Source organism: Pleuronectes platessa, chromosome 14 (assembly GCF_947347685.1).
Source record: "Pleuronectes platessa chromosome 14, fPlePla1.1, whole genome shotgun sequence".
NCBI lineage: Eukaryota > Metazoa > Chordata > Actinopteri > Pleuronectiformes > Pleuronectidae > Pleuronectes > Pleuronectes platessa.
In genome coordinates, this window is record NC_070639.1 from 24859871 (window position 1) to 24883097 (window position 23227).

General features: G+C 45.6%; 2 protein-coding genes and 1 pseudogene across 29 annotated transcripts; 1 reads left to right on the forward strand and 2 right to left on the reverse strand.

The window, feature by feature from the left end:
* Window positions 1-32: 32 nt before the first annotated feature.
* Window positions 33-3873, reverse strand: cnot11 (CCR4-NOT transcription complex, subunit 11). Its single transcript, XM_053439809.1, has 7 exons — window positions 3208-3873; window positions 2502-2666; window positions 2138-2290; window positions 1664-1866; window positions 1236-1438; window positions 990-1086; window positions 33-463 (listed from the first exon to the last, which is right to left on the reverse strand). Exons 1-7 carry the CDS (start codon window positions 3524-3526, stop codon window positions 266-268), a joined length of 1338 nt encoding a protein of 445 aa, XP_053295784.1. The 5' UTR covers window positions 3527-3873; the 3' UTR covers window positions 33-265.
* A 980-nt stretch (window positions 3874-4853) lies between these two features.
* On the reverse strand, window positions 4854-22535 carry LOC128455856 (abl interactor 2). 28 transcript variants are annotated; one of them, XM_053439789.1, is made up of 12 exons: window positions 22419-22535; window positions 18476-18643; window positions 16312-16503; window positions 15517-15617; window positions 13946-14098; window positions 12110-12234; window positions 11430-11469; window positions 11207-11215; window positions 10948-10976; window positions 10447-10527; window positions 9708-9881; window positions 4854-9403 (listed from the first exon to the last, which is right to left on the reverse strand). In XM_053439789.1, the coding sequence occupies exons 1-12, from the start codon at window positions 22533-22535 to the stop codon at window positions 9228-9230; spliced, it is 1365 nt and encodes a 454-aa protein (XP_053295764.1). In that variant the 3' UTR covers window positions 4854-9227. The 28 variants fall into 28 exon arrangements, with proteins under 28 accessions (XP_053295764.1, XP_053295752.1, XP_053295756.1 ...); XM_053439777.1 differs by lacking the exons at window positions 10447-10527; window positions 10948-10976; window positions 11207-11215; window positions 11430-11469 and adding exons at window positions 10646-10810; window positions 11649-11690; window positions 16190-16215 and having other exon boundaries at window positions 12062-12264; window positions 15517-15606; window positions 16327-16503; XM_053439781.1 differs by lacking the exons at window positions 10948-10976; window positions 11207-11215; window positions 11430-11469 and adding an exon at window positions 10646-10810 and having other exon boundaries at window positions 16327-16503.
* Window positions 6547-8065, forward strand: LOC128455563 (cilia- and flagella-associated protein 57-like; annotated as a pseudogene).
* Window positions 22536-23227: the final 692 nt, after the last annotated feature.

The following is a 23227-nucleotide window of genomic DNA, read 5'->3' on the forward strand; positions in this document are numbered from 1 at the left end:
AAAGTGAAATGATTTGATAAAACAAGACGAGCTCAAATTCAAAAACTCTGTTTAATAAGAGAAAAGTAGTTTTTCCAAAGGAACGACAGAGCAACTGGTACAAAATGAAAAGCTGAATCGAGTCCGTCAATTTTTAGGTGAAGCTCAGACGCTGAAGAAACTAAACTACATATTTACAATATTCATTCTCAGCTGAGTCGACGGCTCCAGTTTCTGTGAAGATGTTTGTCCCTTTAACTCGTTTTAAAAGGTTTGTGTGGCAGCGCTATTTGGTGGGTTTGGCCTCCGTGGGGTTTTCTCCCGTGTCCAGCGTCTTGAGGAGGCGGAAGAGTCCGGCGGCTTCGCGGATGCGGCTGAACTCGATGCAGAAAGCCTGGACCTCGATGAAGAGGTCCTGCACGTTGATGATCTTGTTTCGGATCAGAGACTGAAGGAAGACGCAGACGAGACGAACCAGACGATTCTGAAAGAAACAAGGGAACACGACTCAATGAAACCAGTTCAACAGCAGATCAGAACGTTCCAACCAGTGACTGAATAAAAATGGACAACAAGCTGCAGTATAGGTCACGTGAAGGCTTCTCCTCCATGTCAGTAGATGGGACATGGACCAAACAGACACAAAAAAAATCAAAGTAGACGTTTCTCAAAGATGTTCCTGTTGGTTCAGGTCGTTCTTATCAAGATGTTTGTTCAAGTGTTTCTGATCAGTTCGGTTTCAATTAATAAAAAAAGTCCCGATTGACAGCTGACACCGACTCCTGATTGATTGTGTGTGTGTGTGTGTGTGTGTGTGTGTGTGTGTGTGTGTGTGTGTGTGTGTGTGTGTGACCACGATTCCACTGACACCAAATGACGTCATCACCACAACATGGCAGCGTTGATTTCAGGGATGTTTTAGTTTGCACAGTGGAACAAGTGGTCACATGTCGTCCATCTTTATTTACGGTCACACGTCATGGTCATGTGATTGCGGCGCGACCTCGTACCTGCATGTACTTGTCTTTGATCTGCTCGCAGGTGGAGATACAGTTGGAGATGTAGAGGTGGATGAACTCTGGCGGCAGATCCACGGCGGTGGTTAACCTGAGAGACGACGAGGAGAAACAGATGATGGATGTTCATCTATAGCTTATATAGAACCTGAAGCTTAAACATGATAATAATATATTGCCCGAGGACACAATGGGGGGGGCCGGGATCGAGCTGCAGGACGTGGTGAGGGACGGACTCACCTGTTCACCACCTCCATGGAGTGCAGCGACATGTCCATGTTGACGAGCACGGAGAAATACTCTGTGATCTGAGAACTCTGCATCAGCTTCAGCAGCATCTCGATGGCCACCAGCGGGTTGTTCTCCACCAGGTCGGGGAGCTTCGCCGGAGACAACCCGATGTGATAGACCAGCTTCAGGTCCTTCTCCAGCTCGGCCAGCAGCTGGACGGGGAGAGAGAGACAGGAAGTGTCCAACAGTTACACCACAACACAGATGAAAACAACACATCTGCGGAAGTCAAATTCAAGTTCCTTGGGAGGGGAGAGAGAGAGAGAGAGAGAGAGAAAAAGAGAGAGAGAGAGAGAGAGAGAGAGAGAGAGAGAGAAAGAGAAAGAGAAAGAGAGAGAGAGAGAGAGAGAGAGAGACACACACACACACACACACACCTGTGACTGCTGCTGGGCCGACAGGGGGCTCTTGAAGGCCTTGGACATGATGCGTTTGATTTCCACGCCGGTGCTGTTCTTCACACACATGGAGCGGTCCCACTGCACACTGTGGTCCGGCTCGGTCGGGTTCAGCCACGCCAGCTCGTCCTCGCACACGTGGAGAGGCGGCGGCGGCCGGATGAACTCGGGGCGGAAGTGACCTGAGAACAGACACGTCGCCACGATGAGCACATTTAAAATCACTAAAAGTTACCATCAACAGGCTGACACGTTACTGAACCAGTTACTGAACCAGTTACTGAACCAGTTACCGTCTGTAGAAAACATAATCACTGACCTGAAACATTCAGGATGTGTGTGTGTGTCTGTGTGTGAGCAGAACATTTAGATTAAGGCTATAAATAGAATTCTGACAACTTAACCTTAAATCCAACAAAAAACAAAGTTTGATTTAACTCAGTTCACACTTACTCTCCAGTGGAGGGCGGGGCCCCGTGACCAGCGACTCGATGATCTGATTGGCCACCGAGCTGTCGAATCCCGAGTTGGACGAGTCTGGATCCGGGTCGTTCAGGATGCTGGGGAAGCTGGCCTTGCTCTGAGTGGGCAGCTCCGACTGACGCTCTGCACCACACACACACGTTATTATCCATATAAAGGTTATGGTAAAATTATTAAATATCAAGACTCAATTAGATTTCTTTGTCATAAAGGATGGACAGCTACATCGTAGGTATCAGATCTTATTTAACGTTCAGATAAAACCACGACACCAGTACAAACAGCTTCATCTGAGAGGAGAGCCTCTAAACCAGTGGCTCTGAGTGGGACTCGCCTGCGAGCGCCAGCTGCAGCCCGCTGATGTCTATGGACTGGGGCATGTTGCCCACGTCCATGCAGGACACCTGCCTGGGCGTCTTCTTGAAGAGATCCCGAGGCGGCGCCAACATCAGCTGCGACAGGAAGAACTTCTCCGGCTGCGTGATGGGCGGAAGGAAGCCTGGAGGTCACATGTCAGAAAACACACGGGATGGAGAACTGGTGTCAACTGAGGTCACGAATCAGAAGCTGCTGTCAGACATGTTCCTGAATGTCCTGGAGGTTGTCTCCTGCTGCTCTACAGGCTCCGCCCCTCATCTGGATGTTTCCCACATGCTCATGTTGTTGTGAACTGCAGCTGCTCCACACACAATAACTACACAACACGTTTAGAAACAACCTGCTGCTGCTTCACACACAGTAACTACACAACATGTTAGGACAACATCTCACAAAGGTCATGTGTGGAAACATCTTTACTGTTGCAAAGGCAGCTTGCACCTTTAGTAAGTTGAACTGAGATGATTGTAAACCTAACTGGAACCGAACCGTTACTAGAACTAACCCCAACCCTAACCCAACCTGACCCTAACTTACACCTCCCCCTGACCTGAACCTGGAGCTTGGACATGTCCTCCCCCTGACCTCTCGTGATTCCCCCGGTGGGACAGTCACCAGACGTCGGTCCCCACCACACTTGGGACCCGGAGCTCAGTACGTACCGGACAGCAGCTTCTCCGGCTCCTCCCCGGCAGGTGCGGGGTTCAGCAGGTGAGCGAACACGGCGGCGAACGGGTTGGCGGCCAGCGGCTCGGTGCGGTACATCTCCCACAGCAGGTAGAGCGCGGTGAGCCGCTGCGGGGAGCTGGGCAGCAGGTCCGGCTGCTGCAGGAGCATCACCAGCACCGAACCCACCCGGAAGTGCTCCGCTTTGCCGAAGTAATGGTGGAAGTGAGTGGACAGGCTCTCGAAGGTGTTGGTGCAAGCCTCCTCCGAGATGATGCTCAGCAGGTTGGACAGCTCCTTCGGGGCCAGAGTCATGGCTCCGCGGGACGAGGTCGGGGCGGAGCTCGGGGTTTTAATGAGTCATCCCGGAAACCAACAGATAAATCTCCCGCAAACAAGTGATCCCGCAAACTACGAGCTGGGAACCATCACACGAGTTAGCAGCGAGTTAGCTTAGCCTAGCAGCGCTAACGGCTAGCGGCGGAGCGGACATGGCGGAGCGGGACGAGTCTGCGGGATAAATCCACCGGGAACCGCTCGGTGGCGTCATACGTCTCCAGCACCGACACGCACCGAACTGTGACGCGACGTGAACGCGCTCAACAACCGTCACGCACACGAGGCTTCGTTAGCACCGAGGTTTGAACCTTCTCACGCACTGCATTATGGGTAGCGTAGTAAGCTCATCTTTCCGTGTTCTACAGGAGACACGCCTCTATTGGCTGACCTCGACATCCAAGCCCAAAATGTGAGCCAATCAGAGGCAGGATAGAGGCGTGACTTCCTCTGTAACGGTTAAAATTAATAATAAACAGCGATTTTGATATTTGTACCTTAAAACAGATTTAAGGTGATTCATAAGTATTTCACAAATCTAGCAGCGATATTTTAATTTATTATTTGAGGATTGTTTATTAAAATAAATATGTGCAGATGTTTATTTTTAATGATACAAAACATTTGACTTTAATTTATGAACATTTTATTTGGATTCTTGAACTATGACAAAGTTTGAGGGGAATTATTTTTGTTAGCTTTAAATGTTTTACAGTATTTCCCAAATAAAAGCCCCAGGTGGTTATAAGCCCTCCCAGATGTTAACAGGATTCATTTCAACACATTTCAGATTATTTCACCAAGTTGCAACTTCAGATAATTTATAATACCAATACTTTTTTTTCAGAATAACTTCGATTTAAGATTAAAGAATAAGGATTAAAAAATAACTTATTTTATTATGATTCAAAATATTAATATATTCATTTGATTCTTCTCACTTGGTTGGAAAGGTTTTACCAACTTCTGACCACTAAAAACCAAAACAACAAAAAAAGGTCACACAAACAGTAATTTATCAAAAGATCAATGAGCCTAATTCCTCAACTATTCTTACTCTTTCACTTCACTTATAAGATTTTCTCCTGGTATCAACTGGAACACACATTTACCAACACATGGAATTCATCAATATAACACAGATACAAACAACTGCAGTTTAAGAACGTGTCACGAATCTGACGTATATTTTTCTTAGAAATCTTCGAAAGAACAAATATAAGAAGATTCTTCAGATATCATTGAATAAGGCCCGATGTTCGTTCAGTGTGGTTCACTTCGGGAAACAGTTTCTCCAGACGTCATGTTCTGTACCAGGACACGATGTTGCTTTAATGAACTGTTGATGGAGATCTGAGCTCGACTGAGATACAAACATGTTTATGTACAAACACTAAACAAAACTCCAGTTGAACATCACTTCTTTCAATCATTAAATACTTACATTTTACGTAATATCATAAACAGCAGATAGCGTTAACATAACTGAAGGAGAAACTGTCTTTTCACATTTCCTCGAGTTTTTCTTTCTTCTACGAAGTAATTGTAAGTACTTTTTTAAACTCACATTCACCCTGAAAACAAATAAATGTTGGTGTTTGACAACTGAAGTAAAACAGTTTTTCAGGATGAAACTCATTATTTCTGGTCCTGGTGAGATTCAACCTCCAAACCAACACGAGTCCACATCGGTTAAAGGGAAAGTTCACACAAAGCAAAGACCATGTTCACCTCAGTCAACAAGAGTCCACAAGGGAAGATTTGGGTCAGGTTCTCACAGACACACACACGCGCACACACAATTATGGCACAAAAATATCTCCTATCTTAAATGGCCACAACAACCACAATCCTCAACACCTCCACTTCAAACATTAAAGCATCTTGGTCAAAGTATAAAAAGAATAAATGCAGAGGATGAAAAGTCAGTTAAATATCATCATGCAGGCAAACACTGTAAACCTCAGCACTGGCATCAGGTCCGACATGTCCACCGGGGGGGGGGGGTTGAGCTGCACTTCACGACACGCTGAGGCAGGAAAATAAAAAGGCTCGACTGTGTTTAAATAAATGTTAGTTATTAATCAATAGGTCACTGAGGGAGGCAGTGGGATGTGAGTCACCTTCAACTGATGTGTTAATGTTTGAGTTTCATCACGAAAGGAAAAACATTCTGACTGAACTGCTATTGATATTTTTACTTTGGTTTCATTCACACAATAAATTTGACATCTTGGACAAAAGAAAAAACTTCATTTATAAAAACAATCCAACACGAAGCTCAAGAAGTTTCTGTTCTGCAGAGCTGACGACCAATCAGCATCCACCCAGACACTTGGTTCTCTTCAGCTGCAGTACTGCACTTTGCCACACGTTCATCCATTAACTCTGATTTCTGTTTGTTTTCAAGGAGGGGCATCACATCAGTGTGTTCTTAACTTTCTAAACATTTAATGAGAATATAGGATGAATCTCTTTATGTTTGAATGGACATTTACAGCTGTACACTGTGTATGTTCTGGCTCCTGCAAGTTTTCGGGGCCTTATAATTTATTTCAAGAGAAGAAACATAAATTCATATCATTTTCTGTTTGACCTGTGATGTAACAGGAAGTTAAAGGTTAGCCAGGTGGTGGTCTAGGGATCTGGGTTTCCAAATGGAATAGAAGTAAGTTCAATCCCTATGGCTGTTGTCATTTTGCCACTGAGCAAGGCACTTAAACCTGAGTCGCTCCGGAAGGGGTTGTCCCCTGCTCAGCAGATCAAAGGGAACCAATCACAAAGTGAGAAATCAAAGGCTCCATCAAAGACGTCTCCAAATCAAAGTCACCTCAACGAGTTTCAAAATGATCGAAGGTTCGAGGTTCACCTGGACTTGAGTTTCCAGCTCCATGAAAACAAACAGGAGATTCAGCAGCTCAGCAGTTCTCAGAAACACAGACCGGTAGTGATAGTGATCCACCATGGTGATCACGAAGACAAATTGGCCTAATGGTAACATGAAGGCGTTGAAAGCTGAGCTCCGGCAAATGAAAAAAGCTCTCGCCTGTCAGGATAAGAAGGTCCGAGAGCTCACGACCAGGCTGGAGACTGAGACTGAAGACAAGACCTTTCTATCACACCAGAATAAGTTTCTTTCAGCCGAGATTAAGAAGATGCAGACCCGGCCTCTGGGGAAGAGAAGAGAGTCGGATAACCTGAGAGACGACACTGAGCAGCTTCCTCGGGCACAGAAACCGTCGCCTGCTGCTGAAACGACTGACGCTCAGAACGTGTGCACGGCTCAGCGTCAGTGTCAGGGAGTGCAGGATGAAGACGAGATGCAGGATGAAGACGAGATGCAGCTCGAGTCCACAGACGACAAAATTCAAACCCTGGAGAAGCTGATTCAGGCCAGCGAGGCCAAGCTGCAGGAGAAGACTCAGCAGCTGGATCGGTGTCTGGAGGAGGCAGAGCAGCAGACCCATGACTTTAAAGAGATCATGAAGCATGCAGAGGAAGACGAGGTGAAGAAGATCCACGAGATCAAACTCAGGACTGAGAAGAAGCTGCAAACAGAAAAAGAGACAAACATAAAACTGAAGGCGGAAATGACCATCATGACTCGAAGGTTCTCAACATTTCAGAAGCATTTTGATGAGACGAGCACAGAGATGTTCCTGTTGAAGCAGGAGAAGCAGCAGCTGATGGGATTGTCCCGCTCACAGCAGAGTGAGATCGAGGACCTGAAGGAGCAGTACGAAAAGACCAGCCAGGAAAAGGACAGCACGATCTTAGGCTTGAATCAGAAGAACCAAGAACTGGAGGGTTTGAGGTTTATTCATGAGTTGAAGTTTAGCGAGTTGAAGAAGCAGTTCGAGCCTCAACAAGACGAGATCAGGGAGAAAAGGGAGAGTATCGGACAGCTGCAGGAGAAGCTGAGGCAAACGGGCAACAACTACAACAATCTGACACTGATCACGGCCGACCTGAGGCTCAAGCTAAAAGCAGAAGGGACAGAGCTGCACAATGAGATTCAGAAAATTAGAAATCTGGAGACACACCTTCAGCGGCTCAAGTCAGACCTCCATAACTGTGTCGACCTCATCCAAGAGCCGAAGAAACTGAAGGACAGCCTGCTGAGGATCTACGCCCGCTACGTATCGCACACTGAACGGCAGGAGATAAGCAACGTAGACAGAGATGCTCACAGGGCCGTATATCGACAGCGGGATTGCCTCGAGAGGACCATCAACAGTCTCAAGATGAAGCTGGCTAAATCTGCTGAGGAACATCAGAAAATCTACACCAGGATAAACAAGGAGAACGTGTCTATGATTAAAGAAATCAACGAGCTGCACACAGAGTTGCGTTTTTTGAGGACTCAGGTTAAAGATGGAAAAGCTCAGCTGGCCCTGATCAAGAAATCCAACCACATAATGTCCCAGGTCAGAAGCAGGACCGGAAGATGAGCTCCAACAGGAGGATGTGACCTCAGCCTCGTCCTCCAGGAAACTCCAGTTCAGGTGTGAGTGCTGAAGATACAATTTGTTTATATTGTACATGAGCTGTTTGAGACACATTTCTCTATTTAAAGATATAATAAAATCGATAACAAAAACTTTTTGTGTGCATGTAGTCAATTCTCATGTGAGAAGAAAGAGTGTGGATGTGAATAGAACTTAACCACAGATTTCATTCTATGTGGCAGTTTTTATTTTTGTGGTATCGATAAGTTTGTGTCGTACATATTCAAGCTTCCTGGTCCTATAAAAAAATCCCGCCGCTATTCTGGCTTTTTATCTCAATTATTAATTTAAATTTACCTTAATATTATGTATTATTTATTCACGTTGGCGTGATGTATCCGTGTGGCAGCAACTTATAAATCCTGAAATGAAGAAGCTTCAGCAGAAACTCCAGGAGTCTCATTTATCAAACAGTGCGGGGGATTCATACTAAAAGTGTACATGCGCACAAAAGCCGGAAATGACCTGAACACAACTTAATAAATCACAGTTCACCTGGAAACGTGTGGCCATGTTGTGAATCCTCCACACGCCCACTTTACACCAGGATATCCAACCTTTGCGTGTACGTTTCAGAATGAGACCCGAGCTCTGCTACAGCTCAACAGGAAACTGGTCCAATTACTCCCAAAACAAGAAAAGGCCAGAAGCCGGAATCCAAAGTGTTTTGAGCCAAACAGAAAAGTTGGGTTTCAGTGTTTCAATCTGTGGTTAGCATGCTAACCTCAGAAGAAGCAAAGAAGTGAGAGAAGCGGAGAAGAGACAGAACTTTTTTAACAGAATTTCTAATAAACAGCTTCTAATGCTTACGTTAGATATGAACTGATTGCACAGACATAGCTGCTTAAAGAAAACTATTTTGTGATTTCAAGCAATAAATTAGATGCGACACCATCTCTGAATGAACTTGATGTGATCACAATAAAACTCAATTTAAAAACTTCTAACAACATTAAGTTGATGCTTCTTGTTCTAACGCGACTCCTGCAGGTCAGATCGGTGCGAACATCTGGAGACGTGGACTCAGCGTCTCCACAGCAGCTGGAGACACATCTGACTTTTCTCAACAACTTCCATCTGCTTGTGATTGTGGATCAAAAGGAGCCGAAAAACAAAAAATGATAATTCTCTTCAGGACTGAACCGGACGACAGACGCTCTTCTCCTCTCTCCTCAGTCCGCGTAGTGCATGATGGACTCCACGTAGTTTCCGGGGAAGAGGCCGGTGGTGGCGTTCATCACCCCTTCGAACCACCCGTCCTCGTTCTTCTTCACCACGTAGATGATCCCTCCTTCCTGGAACGATAGCTCGTCCTCCTTGTCAGCTGTGTAGTCATAGATGGCCACCACTAGAGGGCAAGAAACATAACAAAATGTTGTTTTTTTTCTTTTTAGCATTTTCTGACATTTTACAGACCAAAGCAGCAAATCGATAAATTGAAAACATAATCAGGAGATTGATCCATAATGAAAATGTTCTGGATCTGAAACCAGCTTCAGGCCCGGGCCTCTCTGACAGTATCATGGAGGCAGTGTTTAAATGTCAGGTGTCCCGGAGCGACCAATGGAAACGATCAGTGGCCCGGCACAGATTCCTGTTCCCATGACTGTGATGGTGAAGACGGTTTGAGACACAGGTTTCTGTGGCGTTACCTTTCTCCAGGTAGCTTCCTGGGGCCCACGCAGGGTCTTCTTCAGTGTACGGGTCGCTGTACTCCACCACTGCCGAGTCCTCCTCATGTCCGTCTTCCATTGGCTGAGGACTCGGCAGGAGCTCCTCAGGCCATGATTGGCTCTCAGCAGCCGGAGCCGGAGGGGCGTCTGAAACTGTAGGTGGATCAGATACGTTGAGGGTCAATATCAACCTATCACAGATCTGGATCATAGTGAAAAAGATGGACGACATGATGGCTCCAAAACACTGAGACGAGTCATCCAGATCGCCCCCTGGTGGCTGCCTGCAGTCGAGGTTATATGAACCCTCCTCCTCCATGTTAGCAGACGGGACATCTCCAAACTAAAACATCAACGTAGACATTAAGTAAATGTTTGTCAAAGTTGTTTCTGTCATTTCAGGTCGTTCTCGTTTCTCAGATGTTTATTTATTTATTTGATGATATAAAAACAGGCGGAGACGTCATGATTGACAGACGATACTGACTGCTGATTGGTTGAGAGCATCTATGGGCGGGACCATGTCACCACAAGATGGCAGCGTTTCTCTCTGAGATTTAGTTAAATTAAACCTGTCGTCATCTTTGTTTCACTGCTCCTCCTACAGGCCAGAAAAGACACAGCAGCAGCAGTTGTGCTCCCACAGCTGCTGTCGGTCTTTTTCATCCACATTTCACAGAGTTGACATTAATATGTGTTAATACATCACAATACTCACTGGACTCCTGAACCCGAGCAACGAAGCCCATGAGAGGCAGCTGAGGGGTGAACTGGAGGAGTGATGGAGGCGGGGGGGAGGCTGCAGACACAAACATCTGAGTTCATCAACACAACCAACACGACACGTTCTAAAACTGTGTCCACACAACTGAAGTTTTCCAGCTTCACACTGTCGTAGTCAAACTCCTCCCACTTACCTGGGCTTGGGTTGTAGCAGGGACCCCCGTTGACATGGTTCTCTGTTATGATGGGCTGGTCCGTCACAGAGGGGGGGCGGCGGTAAGGCAGCGACCCGCCCACCTGTGCAGTCTGGTGTCGTGGCTGAGGTCGGTTCATGCTGTAGAACTGAGGGACCATCGGACCTGAGCACAGACAGAGACGGGGGGGGGGGGGGGGGGGTAAACACTGAGTGGAGTTTTCATTGAGGTTTAAATCCTCTTGAGCAAACTGTGAATCCTGGAGGTGGAACCAGCACGTTAAGACACTTTCAGAAACCGACTGGTTTGTGCTACTGGGTTCACAGGTTTTCTGTTTACACATTTTCTTTACAACTGGTTTCATGACTGTTAAAAATCACCTGTGCTGACAATGTTTGTGTCACGTACACTAATATATATATCATTTTTAAATGAGATTCGGGTCGGGCACGTTGACATGTTGAAAGGAGTGAACTTCATCAGGCTCAGGGATCGAACACACGTTTCCTCCGGCTCGAGGCCTCGCTCCTATTGGACGTCACACTGATCAGAGTCCGTCACATCGGTGAACTTTGAACCCACCAGAACATTCTGAGTCTTTAATGAAATTCTTATTAATGTTGTTAGATGAAAGATAAAAGTCTTTGAGAATCGACTCATTCGTCTCTCGGGTTGAACAGAAGAAGACGGAGGAGACACGCAGGGAGAGGTGGAGGTGTGAGGTGGACGACGGAGGAGGTGTTGTTGGACAAACTCACCTTCAGCAGGTGAGGAGGAGGAGGACAGAGGAGGAGGAGGAGGGGCAGGAGGAAGAAGAGGAGACTCTTCTCCAGGTAAAGTGTCGGACTGGAGCTCAGACGAGGGGAGAGCGAGGGGGGGGGTGCTGGAGGGTGCGTTGGACTGAGGAGGGGGGTCAGCTGGTTGTGAAGGGGGGTTGGGCTGCAGGGGTGCGTTGGGTTGTGTGAGGGTTGTGGTGGAGGAGGAGGAGGAGGAGAAGGAGGACGGAGTCGGGGAGGGGGAGGAGTTAGGAGCGGTGGAGGAGGAGCTAGCTGGTCCAGCAGTCGGAGAAACTTCAGGAAGTGAAGACGGAAAGTTCAAGAAGAGAAATAATAAAACTTACAAAGAATTTCAACATCACATCCAAACAACCGGTTGTTTATGAAGTTTAAATTTAATCAAATTATCAATACAAAAAATCTAAGATAGGCTACTAGGTAAATATAGAAAAGAAAAGAAATGAGAAATAAATTCATCATTTCATCGAATAGGATCTCAACACATCACAGTAACACACAACAACACACAATCTAACTCGCACACAAAAACCTGACAAAAAATAACAATGAACAAACTGAAATAAAAATCTAATAAATAACCAATAAAACTCAGATAACGTCTCAATTTACAGATCAACACATGATGTGTGTGTGTCTGTGTATAGGTGTGTGTGTGTGTGTGTGTTACCTGGGAAGGTGGAGGGTGGGGAGGGCGTCGGCACGGCAATGGGAACGCCCCCCCAGCCGCTGCCACTGTTTTCTCTGCTGCTGCTTCGGCTGCTGCTGCTGAGGTGACTGCCGCCACTGCTGCCACTACACAACCGCACACACACAGACACACTACTGAATATTCAATTTTTCCGACACAAACATTGTTTACACATTAAAGGTCCAGTGTGAAGGATTTAGTGACATCTAGTGATGAAAGTGCAAAATACAACAAGTTAAGTTTGGTTAAGAGCCACAGACTGAAAATAAACATGGCTTCACTTTTCTGCTTTACTTTGAAAATCCTACAGACTGAACCTTGTCCTCAAAGACACACAGACACACAGACAGACACACACAGACAGACAGACAGACACACACAGACAGACACACACACACAGACAGACAGACAGACACACACACAGACAGACAGACACACAGACAGAGAGACACAGACAGACAGACACAGACAGACAGACACACACAGACACACAGACAGACAGACACACACAGACACACAGACAGACAGACACACAGACAGACAGACACACACAGACAGACAGACACACACAGACACACAGACAGAGAGACACACACAGACAGACAGACACACACAGACAGACAGACACACACAGACAGACAGCCTGCAAAGACAGCGTAGAAAACACAGAGCGGCGACAATGAGGCGTCACGAACATCATTGGCGAGTCGACGTTAGCAAAGAAGCAATGAAACAATGAAAAGCTGCAAACACAGAATCTGATTGGCTGAAAGCTCCAGAGTGACAGTGACCATGCTGGTGATTGGACGAGAGGATAACGGAGAAGAAAGATGTTAAATGTGAAGAGGCTTCATCTGAATTTACTCAAACCAAAATCATCATCACTGAAAGAGAAACAGAACCAGTCTATTGTTGTTTCCAACTAAAATGCCATGTTTTTTAATTTAAAATGTCAGTGATTAGATTTAAAGAGATTAAAAGTAGTTAGTAGTTTCCCGTCCACACGCCTCAGCTGCATGAGGAGCAGAGGACACAGAGTGTGTCCCTGAAGCAGGTGAGGACAGATTAGGACAGTGCGTCCTCTGTGGTTGACAAGCGCTGATGTTCTCTTTGTGAACAGCGTTCCTTTTTAAACACATTTTAGGTTTATAATCTTAAAATGTTCACTATTTGTGATTATTTTAGTTTTATCATTAAACACACCAATGACATCACAACTGAATCAACCGCAGAGCAAACACTGAACAGCAGAGGGAGCCGGAGCAAACAGACGTGAGATGAAGACAGAAGAAAACGACGGAAATCCTACAACTTTTTATTTTGCACCTGAAGGTTTGTTCACCACATCCGTCAGGCTAGTTCGGAAAGTGTTTAGAAGAAGGTCAAAAATAAATCCTGTTTCTATTCTTCCATGAGCTGAGGTCCTCAAATGTTCCTCACATGTTCCTCACATGTTCCTCACATGTTCCTCACATGTTCCTCACATGTTCCTCACATGTTCTGCCTTATCTCTATGTGAGAACAAATGTCTGAGTCAGTGTCTCTGGACATGTTCTGGATCTTCTCCTGCAGACTCCTAATAAAATGTGTGTAACATGTCAGAGTGAGTCCATGTGAGGAACCAGCAGGACCATGTGTGGAAGCTTCCCAGTGAGCGAGTGGACGCCCTGATGGGAAAATGTCTCTTGTTCCAGATCAGACTGACGGATGTGTGGAATTTCTTTAAAATCATCATGAGAGTGAAAAAACATAAAGCGTTGGTTTGTTGAGTTCAGCCCTGAGGTCGTTCCCCGACGCCGTGTTGACCCCGGCTACCTGAAGGTTCGGGGTCGATGGTTGAGGGTGGCGGTGCGAGCCGGACTGGGATTCTGCCCAGGGGCCATACTGTTTCTGGTGGGGCTGGATACATAATGGTTGGGCACCACTGGGGGGCACACTGGCTCCAAGGTCCTGTAGGGGGAGCTCTTCCTGCACATGCAAGAGGTGACGATGAAAACAAGGTTGACTGGACGGAGACGATGAGTCACTCCAGGGTCCTGGGGGGGGGGGCTCTAACCATTCACCTTCATAAAATTTGATTAGAGATAAATCTGAGTTTATTGTGTTCCATGTGCCACTGGGGGGCGCTGCAGCTCTTATTCTGCAGCCTATATACTCTGTTCAACAAAATGTGACAAATAATCCTGAATTTCAACAACACAGAAACATAAACATCTTGACAACTGTTCGTGGCTTTCACATAAAAAATGAGCCGAGCCGACAAGAAACACAGAAATCTGAGCTGTGATTTTAACACACAAACAGGAAGTGAAAATAAAGAGAGTTCCTGGGTTTGTTTGTTTCTGACGACAGAAGGTGACGCCGGACCCACTGTGTGTGTTTGTGTGTGTGTGTGTTTGTGTGTGGTGACAGACGGCGCTCGTCCTGTCGACCAGCTTCAGCTTCCTCCAAACTGCTGAGCTCTCTCTCTCTCTCTCTCTCTCTCTCTCTCTCTCTCTCTCTCTCTCTCTCTCTCTCTCTCTCTCCTCTCTCTCTCTCTCTCTCTCTCTCTCTCTCTCTCTCTCTCTCTCTCTCTCTCTCTCTCTCTCTCTCTCTCTCTCTCTCTCTCTTCTCTCTCTCTCCTCTCTCTCTCTCTCTCTCTCTCTCTCTCTCGGAGAACGAGCAGCTGGAGGATCAGCAGGTCGGAGAGGAGAGACTTCACACACATTCTGTTATCACCGACTTCATAACACCACATAAACCTCATTTTAAATATCCTCGTGTTTCTCAGAGGTTTAGAACCTGGAGGAAATATGACTCAATAACTTCCTTTGAATCAATTAAACATTAGCATCAAACTTTATTCCCTGATTTGACCTCAGTCTAGTTTTTATTATTGTTGTTTCTGTCACACATATTTTATTTATCCTTTTATAACAGAGTATATATTCCTCTTTGGGTTTTTATGTTAATATTTATGTATTTTTACTTATTATTAATGTTCCAATGATTACATTTTTTAATCAACACAAATATCTTTATCATCTCAGACTGATTTCGCTCACAACTGAACATTGATCCATGTTCCTCTTAATTTTTCTATTTAATACTGATTATCATTATTTCACATGTAAACAGAAACAGTTAATGGAAAAAATATATATATATATAAAAACTATCAATATCACAGATTTGAAGGCAGACAGCAGCGACATCACTCGTTTGTGAACTGAGGTGAAGAATCATCTGGATGTGGGCGGAGCCGAATGTGACACAAACACACAAACGCTGCTGCTATTGGTTGAGGCTGTGATGTCGCTGGTCAAAGTTCACCTGTATGACTTTGATTTGTTATAATTAATAAAGAGGTGTTTGTGTGTGTGTGTGTGTGTGTGTGTCTTACATACCCAAAGACGACTCTGCCTGTCCTTGGAGGACTGGGTGGTTTCTGGGAGGGGGGGGTGGTCCGGGACAGACTTCCGAATTTCATGTTCTGTTGGCCGTTCCCCTGCGCACACGCACACACACACTCATGAAACTCTGCTCTGATTGGTTGGTAGATCATGTGTCTCCATGTTTTCAAAACAACGAACCTCTTTAAATTATAATTCGATTTTATTTTTCCCGAGTTGAGCTGGATGTCCTTCACTAACATGCCTCGTACATGTGTGTGTCGTGTTGTGTGTCCTTCACTAACATGCCTCGTACATGTGTGTGTCGTGTTGTGTGTCCTTCACTAACATGCCTCGTACATGTGTGTGTCGTGTTGTGTGTCCTTCACTAACATGCCTCGTACATGTGTGTGTCGTGTTGTGTGTCCTTCACTAACATGCCTCGTACATGTGTGTGTCGTGTTGTGTGTCCTTCACTAACATGCCTCGTACATGTGTGTGTCGTGTTGTGTGTCCTTCACTAACATGCCTCGTACATGTGTGTGTCGTGTTGTGTGTCCTTCACTAACATGCCTCGTACATGTGTGTGTCGTGTTGTGTGTCCTTCACTAACATGCCTCGTACATGTGTGTGTCGTGTTGTGTGTCCTTCACTAACATGCCTCGTACATGTGTGTGTCGTGTTGTGTGTCCTTACCTTGAACCTCAACAACCACTAACAAGTCAGTGAAAGCAGAGGAAGGAAAGAGGACGGTGAGTGTCAGTGAAACAACCACAGACCAACACTGACCATGAACTCATCAACAGACACGTGGAGCTTCTTCACCTTGACTCCGTGTCCGATGTCGTCCAGGACGCCGTAGTCGATTGGCTTCCTGACGTAGCGCACCGGCCTCTCGGGATTGGACTGAGCGACAATCTTATGCGCGCGGCAGGTGTTCTTGTTGGTGGTCAAGATGCCGATCTCCCGCCGCGCCACCTTCTCTTTGTGGACGTCAACGGTCTGAGAAGATAAACAGAGGTCGAGTCATGTGACTGATGAGAACCAATCAGGAGACAGTCTCAGCTGTCAATCATCCAACAGATCAGAAACATGAACAAACATCAGCGAGATGAGAAATACTATAAAAACGTGCTGCGACGTCATGGTTGACAGCTGAGACTGGCTCCTGATTGGTCGAGAGCATATATGGGCGGGGACTCGATATCTCAGCTACACCCAACGATCGCTGCTTCTCAGAATATAAACGTCACCACAAGATGGCAGCGTTCGTATCAGAGATATTTTGGCTTAATTTCTCGAGGAAACAAACACACACACACGCTCACACACACACACGCTCACACACACACGCTCACACACACACGCTCACACACACACTCATTCATTCATTTCTGCAGGAGGTGGAGACGCGTCATCGTCGTATATTTAAAACACGTTTGAGCAGCGTCACAAACTGCTACCTCCAACATGAAGGCTCCAGACGACCCACAATGCAACACTCTGAGCATGGAACACTGGCGTACCAACAGAACGATCTGGTGCACACGGATTTGAGCCACGTTTGATTTCCTCTTCCTGCTGATCAGTGCTCTGTGAAATGAAGAGTGGATTATTGAGTCTGAGCAGAAGCAGAAGCTGCATGAAACACTCGCCTACACAGCAGATGTGAGCATGTGTGAGTGAGTGTGTGTATGTGTGTGAGAGAGTGTGAGCGTGTGTGTGTGTGTGTGAGAGAGTGTGTGTGTGAGAGAGTGTGAGCGTGTGTGTGTGTGTGAGAGAGTGTAAGCGTGTGTGTGTGTGTGTGTGTGAGTGTGAGCGTGAGCGTGTGTGTGTGTGTGTGAGAGAGTGTGAGCGTGTGTGTATGTGAGAGAGTGTGGGCGCGTGTGTGTGAGAGAGTGTGAGCGTGAGCGTGTGTGTGTGTGTGTGTGAGAGAGTGTGAGCGTGTGTGTATGTGAGAGAGTGTGAGCGTGAGCGTGTGTGTGTGTGAGTTGCTGGGAGCTGCACTTATGAGCAGGAACATTCTCTAAGCTGTGTCCTGATGACACTGATGATTCGGTGTCTCAGAGGATGAACCCTGAACATCTCACAGTGACCCACACATGGATTATTCTTCTCCTGCAGTCGGAGCCTTGAACCCACACCAGGCCCGGGGCCGGCTCCGTGAGCAGGGTGGGACTTTGTCTCTGAGCTGGATGTGTTAGTTGGAGCTGTGAGGTTGGGGTGTGTGTGTGTGTGTGGGGGGGGGGGGGGGGGGGTGCAGAGTGTTGACTGCTGATATTACAGGTTTTATTTATCTGAAGAATATGTAAACTGCATCCTGTGGACTTCTGTGGCTCAGTGTCGTGATGGATTCAGAGAAACCCAGTTCCCATGATCCTCCTCCACCTCCTGCACCGAAGAGACAATCATTCATGTTCAAGACCTTATACTGTTTATATTCTGTGAACATTGTAGATCTTCCTTTCTAGTTTACATCTGTATTGAATCTTTACTTATTTATTACTTTTACTAAATGTATATTGAAGAACTATTCTACATATTTCATATTTAATGTTAAGCTTGTATTTCTACTCTTGCATGGAGCTTTTGTAACAAACACAATTTCCCCCTGAGATCATTAAAGTATTTCTGATTCTGATGATTTCCTTCCCCCACGTTGGGACCAATGAAGGAGTTTCTGTTAAAAGTAATTTTTATTAAAAAAAAAGTCATTTTTATAAATGACTTTTAACAAGACGTTTGTTTGACTGCTTTTATTTTATCCATTGTCTGGCAGCAACTTGTTTAAATCCATAATGACACAGCAGGTATTTTGTGTTTTAGTCTGGGAAGAACTTTAATTTATCTCAAACCTCTTTTTCACCTAAATAGCAGGTACACGGTTTTTTTAAAGAAATACAACTTGTACAATAACACAATACAAACCATGCAACACAATCACTCCTCTGAACGGGTGTGTGTCTGCTCCGACCTGTGAGATGTGGTTGACGGAGCTCTCCATGCAGCGCAGCTGTGAGGCCTGGATGTCCAGCATCTGCAGCACGTTGTTGGCCAGCGTGTTGATGAGGTAGGCCACGCTGGCCAGAGACTGGGTTGTGTAGCTCTTGGTCTCCTCCAGCGCTCGCTGCTTGTCTGTGGACTGAAGAACAGACGAGTCAGGACGTAGAGTCACAGACAACAAACTGAGCAGACAGGAGGGACGTGTCTCTGGAACCAGATCACGGTTCTGTGGATTACTGCCATGTTTGGAATCTCAAACATTCCGTCCATCTTGGAGACGGCAGTCCCTCCGTCCAGACGTTTATCACTAAAGGACCTGGTTCACCACAGGTCTGAGGGTGACCTCTGACCTCCAGACACACACTGATACAGTCGATACATCTCCAGCTTTTCATATTTAAAACATTCTTTTTTCTAAAAATAAAAATGCACAAATCTCAGATATGTTTATAATTCAACTTCAGCTCAACACATTAAAATGAGTCAATACACGTCAGTGAGTCACTTCCTGTTTCATGTCCACAGCTGAACACACATGTGACTACACACAGATTAATGCAAACCAACACGTGCACTTATGCAAACACACACAAACAAAGAGACACACACACACTGCCGCTCGCCTAATCAAATGCTGAATGTGACTTTACAACACAAATCATAGAAACGTTTGTGTGTGTGTGTGTGTGTTTGCTGAGGCATGATGTAGGTCAGAGCAAACTCATTCATGCCCGAGGTTGACAAGAAACACACTGACATCCATGTGTCTCTCTGACACACACACACACACACACACACACACACACACACACACACACACACACACACACACACACACACACACACACACACACACACACACACACACACACACACACACACACACACACACACACACACACACACACACACACACACACGTCCCCCCCGTGTGGATTCATACGTGACCCAGAGTCCGACATTCACACTGAACCATCTTCCTCCTCAGCCTCCTCCTCTTCCGTCAACTGATGTCCTGTTAGCATTGACCTAGTTGGAGGTTGAGTCCACTGGCCTGAGGACAGGGCGACACACACACACACACACACACACACAAACACAAACACACTCTCCCACTCTCACACTCTCACTCACACTAACACTAACACGCGCACACACACACAGCTGCTGTTGTTGTTTTTCATCTCAATTCAAACTAAATATATGAGGCTCTACATGAATCAGATTCTGCTCTGATTCCTCTGACCTGGTTTTAAATGTGTTATAATGTTAGAAAATATAATATTAACAGACCATCAAAACAAATCACTGAAATATAATCAGTTTATCCTAGAGCCCAAGTCCCATTTACACTTAATTTAGAGAAATTTCCTCAAAACTTTGGACCAGAAAAACACGAGGCCTCCGGCCACTAGGGGTCCCCAGCGCGGAGAATTCAACATTTTAAATTAAAAGGGGTTCATTTCTACAAGTGTAAACAGCAACATCAAAAGTAGAATGCGGATTCTACAGCGGTGGTGATATTTAGACAATATTATCCTCTAAAATACATACGATACAGATCTGTCAGCTGATTTATTTATTTTTAAATAAACTATAAACAGTGATTCATGTTTTCGTCCGACCACGGAGCTGATTCACCGTACAAGAACCCACAGAACTTATCATAAGATAAGCATCCGACTGGTTTACAGAACAGAACCACTGGATTAATTGATAATCAGTCAATGGTTTAAGAAACATTCACCAGTTCCTGATGTGACGATTCACTGTAAAGGCTAAACATTAGATTCCTAAACTCTGCGTTAATTTCCCCGTTTTGTTCACATCTTAATAAAAATTATAGAAGTTGGTGAAACAGAGCAGTACCACCGGAAATAATAGGGGGCAGTGTAGCTCATAGTTCAAGTGAGATAACACCATGAAAACAAAAAAAAAACACAAAGAGACACAACACCATTTAGTTTTTGAGCTTGTGCTTCCGGAGTCGATGAGTCCACGGATGTTTCTGAGCACGGACACAGGATTCAGCAGCTTTGTGCTCTGCACCGTCTGAGGAGCTTTAGTTTGAGGGAAGTGAATTTGAAGCTTTGTCAGATTTTTCTCTCACTGCTGGAAAGAGCTGCTCATGTGATCAGCTGCCAGGATTCAGATCTCAAACCTGCAGACGCCTCCGCAGGAGCTGCTCCTGGCACTGGAGGCCGGAAAACCAATCGGAGCAGGTCCCGCCTCCTGCAGCGGGAGGCGGAGTTACAGTACGATAATAACTGGCAGCGGCTGTGGGAGGAGTCTGCACATGCTCAGTGTTTTCAAGCTTTAAATCTCGAGTTGTGTTTTATGAAAAATAAATGTTCACTAATGGATGAAAACGTTCATCAGATTTTCCGTCTTCAGTTCACATCACATTCATTTTTTCCTCTGATTTATTTATGTAAATAGCACAAACTGAGGAGATATCTGATCTGATTCATTTTCCAGAACGCAGCTTCAGTCTGTGTACAAAGCCACAGCGGACAGCGGAGGTGTGGGTGGTGTTACATCAGACAACGTGGGCTCAAACACAGAGACACATTCACAGAAATATTTAGCCAGGAATCAGATCTTAACATTTTAAACTCAAGTTAACATGAAAGTATTTCCTTTATAATTAAAACGCTTCAAAAGACAATTAATCAATAAATCTATTTTTTTCATTAATCTACAAAAATGGTGAAAGATTTCTGACGTCTTAAATGGACAAAATAAATCAACTGAACTTCAACGACATGAAGGAATTCCAGAATTAGAGTCACTGGAAACACGACAACATAATGTCTTCAACCACCGGGGGTCGCTGTTGTCGAGGAGAAAAAAAGCATTTAAAGACTTAAAATACATTTATATTCCATCAGAAACATTCAGCATCAGCCAATAAAAATCAATATCCACCTCTCGAATACACACACAGATAAAAACATCTTATGAGATGAATTCTGCTTTTCTTTACTAGGACGGAAATTTATCACAAAACAAAAATTTATAAAATCAAGAAAATGATTGACGGATTAATCAACAATGAAAACCATGATCATGTGCAGCAGGTTCTGGATTCATATGCTAATTTGACACATTTCAATCACGTATAACATGGAGATTCATTCTGCTCCGAGAGATTAAGAGTCTGGACCAAACAATTCATCGATTATCACATCGTTCTCCGTTAAATTTATGTTCATCCACTAAATGAATAATCAGCTCATCAGCTTCCAGTTAGAGAGCAGGACTTACTGATTTCACCTCCTGAGTTTGTAATGCTTGCACTCAAACAGCCTCTGCTTGTGCTCTAGCTGTGCTCTTGCACTCTGGACAGATCTCACACTTCTCCTCGAGCTCACGAAGCTTCAGCTTCCTTCCGATGTTTCAGAGGAAACGTGTAAAAGCAGCAACACGTCTGAGTGACAGCAGTTAAGAGCACAAGCAGATCTGCTGAAGATATTCAAACTCATGGAAGACGACACGTGAAGAAAGAGAAAGAGATAATGATTCAAATTTGATAATAAACAACTTCACTTAAAGCGCCTCAGAAAAAGCTGCGGGTTTGATTTCCTGTTGTGTCACATGAACAAGAGTTTCACTGAAGAACAAGAATCTCTTTCATTCATCATCATCATTTATCAATAAAATAATTCTGACACTAACTTTTACAACTTGAGTTTCACCTGAACAGCTGGTGTCAAAGTTACATTTCTAATTTGAGTATTTGAGTATTTGAGTAGCTGATGAGCTTCACAGATTATAATTGAGTTTTAATTAGTTTAATTAGTTTCTTCTTCTTCTACTATCTGTTCCCTGAGCTCCATTCCATCAGTGCGCCCGCCCCCCGCTGCTGTTTCCCGGCATGCCCCGGGGCTCGGCCCCGCTCACTGAGCTCGTACCTGGACATAGTTGTTCTCGCAGTATTCAGCGACCGTCAGCAGGTTGTTGAATCCGTCCAGCAGGGCGGTTCTCCCCGCAGGGATCTCCACCTCCAGCAGCATCTGCAGCTCCGCCATCTTTACCGAGGGCGAGCAGCGCGTCCACAGAGCAATACGAGGGCGAGCAACGCGTTCACACGACTGCTCCTGAGGGGGCGAGCAGCGCGTCCATGTACCAATACTGAGGGGGCGAGCAGCGCGTCCACAGAGCAATACGAGGGCGAGCAGCGCGTTCTCACGACTGCTGCTGAGGGGGCGAGCAGCGCGTCCACAGTACCAATACTGAGGGGGCGAGCAGCGCGTCCACAGAGCAATACGAGGGCGAGCAGCGCGTTCACACGACTGCTGCTGAGGGGGCGAGCAGCGCGTCCACAGTACCAATACTGAGGGGGCGAGCAGCGCGCCCACAGAGCAATACGAGGGCGAGCAGCGCGTTCACACGACTGCTGCTGAGGGGGCGAGCAGCGCGTCCACAGAACCACTACTGGTGCCTTCTCTGATTCACCGGATTTACTGGATCCAACGGATCCTCCTGATTCTCTGATCCATCTGATCACCTGATCACCTGATCCACCTGATTCCCTCCTCCTCCTCACACCTGAGTTACTACAGGTGAAGTGTTGAAGCTGCATCTTATTTTCTTTTTGAAAAGGATTAAGTTCATCACAAGTTTCCATGATCATCAAAGTATGAAGGCACAATGGGAATCAGCAGCAACCACTAGAACCTGACTCTTTGTTATGGAATGTGGAAACATTAAATATAGCTCA

Bases quoted from the DNA above. Each gene is read 5' to 3' on its own strand.
- cnot11 (XM_053439809.1), bottom strand. From the start codon at position 3,526: ATGACTCTGGCCCCGAAGGAGCTGTCCAACCTGCTGAGCATCATCTCG. The intron at 2,291-2,501 runs GCGAGTCCCACT...TGTGTGGTGCAG, and splicing joins GCTGCAGCTGGCGCTCGCAG to AGCGTCAGTCGGAGCTGCCC. The intron at 1,439-1,663 runs GTGTGTGTGTGT...CTCCCCGTCCAG, and splicing joins CGGCCCAGCAGCAGTCACAG to CTGCTGGCCGAGCTGGAGAA.
- LOC128455856 (XM_053439777.1), bottom strand. From the start codon at position 22,535: ATGGCGGAGCTGCAGATGCTGCTGGAGGTGGAGATCCCTGCGGGGAGA. The intron at 15,607-16,189 runs ACACAACACGAC...GGGGAACGGCCA, and splicing joins TTGAGGTTCAAGGTAAGGAC to ACAGAACATGAAATTCGGAA. The intron at 9,882-10,645 runs GTAAGTGGGAGG...ATCCACCTACAG, and splicing joins CTGCTACAACCCAAGCCCAG to TTTCAGACGCCCCTCCGGCT.